General features: G+C 37.9%; 1 protein-coding gene across 1 annotated transcript; it reads left to right on the top strand.

Moving 5' to 3' along the window:
* Positions 1 to 1,849: 1,849 nt before the first annotated feature.
* LOC128235766 (uncharacterized) lies at positions 1,850 to 3,720 on the top strand. The gene is made up of 4 exons (XM_052950563.1): positions 1,850 to 1,876; positions 2,245 to 2,410; positions 2,672 to 2,803; positions 2,930 to 3,720. The coding sequence occupies exons 1-4, from the start codon at positions 1,850 to 1,852 to the stop codon at positions 3,718 to 3,720; spliced, it is 1,116 nt and encodes a 371-aa protein (XP_052806523.1).
* The last annotated feature ends 325 nt before the right edge of the window (positions 3,721 to 4,045 follow it).

The following is a 4,045-nucleotide window of genomic DNA, read 5'->3' as shown; positions in this document are numbered from 1 at the left end:
GCACCTGTTCTCTGTAAAACCGGCTTTGGCATCACGAACTTAGCCGGTGTGATGATCGACTCTGTAAGGACTTCGGCCTGGTTCGCAGAAGCCGCGATATGGGTTTCCATGGTGACGTGATCAACCTGCTCGGGGTTACCAGCGTTAGAGCTAACATGGATAGCGGACACTGTCGGTGGGTCGAATGTCACCGGGGACATGCTAGGGACGGCATTTGGTAAAGTGTTTGCATCGGCGGAGTTAACACCACTGTTACCACATATAACACCAGGCATGCTATTCGTGCTGTCAGTATTGAGCAACTGCGCTGACCGATTCAAGTGTGTATTGCTGATTTGCCCTAGAGCGTTGAGTGACGTGATCCGATTCGCCCCTACGAGACGATTCCATTCGGGAAGCTCATCACCTACCACCCTTCCGTCATGGATAAGTTTTGCCGGGTAAACGATTTGGACTCGTGATCTTGGGAAATCCCTTCTAAGCTCCTTCATACGCGGCCAAAGGCGACCGCATGCTTCTTGAATTTCACGGGGGAAGTCCATGTCAATTGAAAAGGGGCTCCCTTTAAGAGAACGGACGTTCGCCATAACTAATTCTATAACGCCGTATTCTCTAAAGTTTACTATGATGGGCCTGTGTTGAAAACGTCTATTTGAGTTGGGCCTGCCTAACCTATGAGCCCGATGAACATAAATGTGCCCAGAGTCTATAGACTTATAAGCCAGCGTCTTCATAAAGTCCGTTTGTGAATTAGCCACTTTAATCACTTGGTTCAATTTGTCGTTTACACCCATGATGTTTTGTTGAAATGCACGCATTGAAAGGCTTGAATATTACCTGTTCAGTACGTATGAATCGTAGTTCATCAAACATACACAACAGTTTATTATCCATGTTCCCTTACATAAAGTCATCTCTTGAATGATGTGAAACTTCTTTGTTCGATTCATTATCCCGCGAAGATAAAACCTCAAACCGATTTTTGGCTGTTAAATCCATTTTCTCCAGTTTAAATAACTTATAAATGCAATTTTCTTAAAGCAACTTTAAAGACATTCTAAATGCCTTTTAATCCAGAATATATATCACTTTTAATAAGAGATTAACACCAAAAAATGAACTTTTTCAGCACAGGTAAATAAATCTGACCATACTTGACGCCATCTTTAATCTCGTTATATGGTACATTACTGAACTCCGCTATTGTATAAATCGATCAACCATTTACAGCGACCAACTGGTGTCACATCATTAAATCAACAAGTTTTTTTTTACCCTCGAGTCTAAGGTAATTGACGCTTGATGCGTAGAGGGGATTTCGGTATTATTATAAATTTCCCATAACATAAATCTTGCCTCTATCTATGTAACTGCATATAATGTTTTCAATATCATTAATGCAATTATCAAATGGTGCTATATTGTGGTTCTTACAAGGTACATAAACCTGAAATACAAATACATAATGCCCAACTCTTAAATAAATTTCTATGCCTATAAGATACTTCGAATTAAGGCGAATATTAGGCTTAGGCGAAACAATATCATTAAATCGTTTGTTCCATAAAATTGAGAGTCCTCCTTTACAAACATGTCTCTTACTTACAGTTAATAAATCTGGATCTGCCATTTAAGTATATTTGATAGTTTATTAACGTCTCATCAACACAACATATATCACGTTATAAATATACCTTTAAACATGTATTGCCACTCAGTGAATGAGTAATAAGAGACTATATCTATTTACAAGTAAGAAACCATAAACTATTGCTAATCTTGTTTTAAAACTTATTTTACTCAAACAAACTAAAATACAAAAGACATTAACGTGCGCAATACTTAAGAAATGGGTGTAAAATCTAATATCACCCCGGTCAGACCGTAGATAAAATGATTGGAATTTATTTCTAGCTATAGATACATAAAATACTACAATAGTTTGTTTAAAACTACAACAGCGTTACTTTTACAAAAAAAACGTCCTATTATTAAGAGTATCATTGCAGGTTTGGCACTAAGTCTTGACAACATACACAGGAAGTGAAACAAAAGGGGTTGAATATCGAACGCTTAACAATGGACGGAGATTCAACCACTTTTACTCGCGTCAAGCGGTCTTTATTTCCAGAACTTGAAACATCAAATGATAAAAATCATATTGTCAAAAATTTCGGAAATGAATTGTATAAGCTAAAATCAAAACACAAATCATTATCAAACAATAATATTGCCCATATTCAGAAATGCTTCTCTTATGGAATAAGTCAAAATAAGGGCAGCACGCATGGAATAAAGACCAGTTTAGACGCCCTGCCCTCCCACATGTTCAATGAACATTCCTCATGCAGCCCAACCTTGTGTAAGTCTCTAAGAGACGAGAATTACCGACAGGCGCACATACTGCAGGGTACCGAATTGAGAAATGATTTCCAGAACGTGATACACGGGTACGCACTATATATGTCTTACACATTTTACGTGTTCTTCATTTTTGTAGCAGGGGTCATGCAAATGATAGTTATAATAATAATGATAATCAGTTTCGTAAAACGAAGTTTATTCAAACCTGAAATGTTTGATGTTAATTTTAGCCATCAGGACTCGTGAAAAAAAGGCTTTTATTTTTAATCGAACAGTATTAAATCTAATCATTAAACATACGAAACAGCGGTTGGCGTCTCTGACATCGAAATTGAGCATATTGAAGACATCCCACCCTGCCCTGCTGAATGCAGTGAAACGCCCCATGCGTACGGGCAAGATGATGTCATCGTCTTCGACCTTGAGACTACAGGATTAGGTAAATAATACATTTTAAATAAAGTCAATTCTACAAATGAGAATACATGTGTTGTATGAATGTTTGTCTTAGCCACTGGTATTTAAAAGTTTATCCAAACAGTTACAGAGAGTATTTTGCTTTCAGGGACAAATAGCAGCATTGTACAGATAGCAGCTTTGCACGTGTCCTCGGGACAACACCTGAATTTATTCGTAAAACCCAAATGTGGATACATTCCCACTACTGCCTCCAATATAACAGGTCTCGAGTTCCATGGTGGGGTATTATACCAGCACTGTAAAGAAGTGACGAGCGTGGCAGCCAGCGAAGCACTTCTTGCCTTCAAACGCTGGCTTGAGGCATTTGGAAGTCATATTTTGCTTGTGGCACACAATGTCATGTTTGACGCAAGACTGTTAGTAGCAAAATATCAAGAAGAAGGAATAACTGTCCCAGAAACTATAGGCTTCGCAGACAGTCTGCGTTTATTTAGAACAGTTTACCCCGGGAGACAGAATTACCGCCTGGCAAGTTTAGTTCACGATATTGCAGGTGTAGACTTCGGAGTTCATGATGCCTCTGAAGACGTGTACGCGCTTTCTTCAATTCTCCAGTTGCAAACAAACCTAGATAAACTGTCGAATTATGCTACTACTGTGTCCTCCGTGAAATTCAAATTTCAGGAATTAAACAACGAAAAACTATACAAGGGATCATATACAACTTTTGTTGAGTCAAAAATAATATCAAAAGCACAGGCCACGCGCCTATCTAGGAGTGGAATTTCAATAGACCACTTGAAAAAAGTATATTCAAGATCGGGCCTAGATGGTATGCAGGCTGTATTGAAAGATCGGGGTGCAGGGAAATTTTACACAAAATTGGCATCAGCGCTTGATGCAGTTTTTAGCGAGAATAAAATTAATTTAAATTAGAATCGATCATGGCTTCTGAGTTTATCCCAGTTTTAATAGGTTCATAATAACCGTAAATTCTTGTTTCAATTCTGTAGATATATTTCAGGTAGTAAGAATTTGATTTTCCTACTATTTTCTGATATTCTACTTAGTTCCGATACTGGAAAATATTTGATTAAAAATAAAAAAGATACAGATACCATCGTTTATGGACGAATACAACGTTCCATCCACAACTATTCTCATGCATCAAACAAACCAATGGCGTCACTAACTTGACGTGTTTTATATTGACGTTGGCGTTGAAATCACGCTAACTCTATCAATTTTCTTAGGTTACTTA

The sequence above is a fragment of the Mya arenaria genome, chromosome 5 (genome assembly GCF_026914265.1).
Source record: "Mya arenaria isolate MELC-2E11 chromosome 5, ASM2691426v1".
NCBI classification, from domain to species: Eukaryota; Metazoa; Mollusca; class Bivalvia; order Myida; family Myidae; genus Mya; species Mya arenaria.
This window is presented reverse-complemented; position numbering and strand designations above follow the sequence as displayed.

Excerpts from the sequence above, each read along its gene's own strand:
- LOC128235766 (XM_052950563.1), top strand. The coding sequence starts at position 1,850 with ATGGGTGTAAAATCTAATATCACCCCG. Across the intron at positions 2,411-2,671 it reads ACAGGCGCACATACTGCAGG|CGGTTGGCGTCTCTGACATC; the intron begins GTACCGAATTGA and ends CATACGAAACAG. Across the intron at positions 2,804-2,929 it reads CCTTGAGACTACAGGATTAG|GGACAAATAGCAGCATTGTA; the intron begins GTAAATAATACA and ends TTTTGCTTTCAG.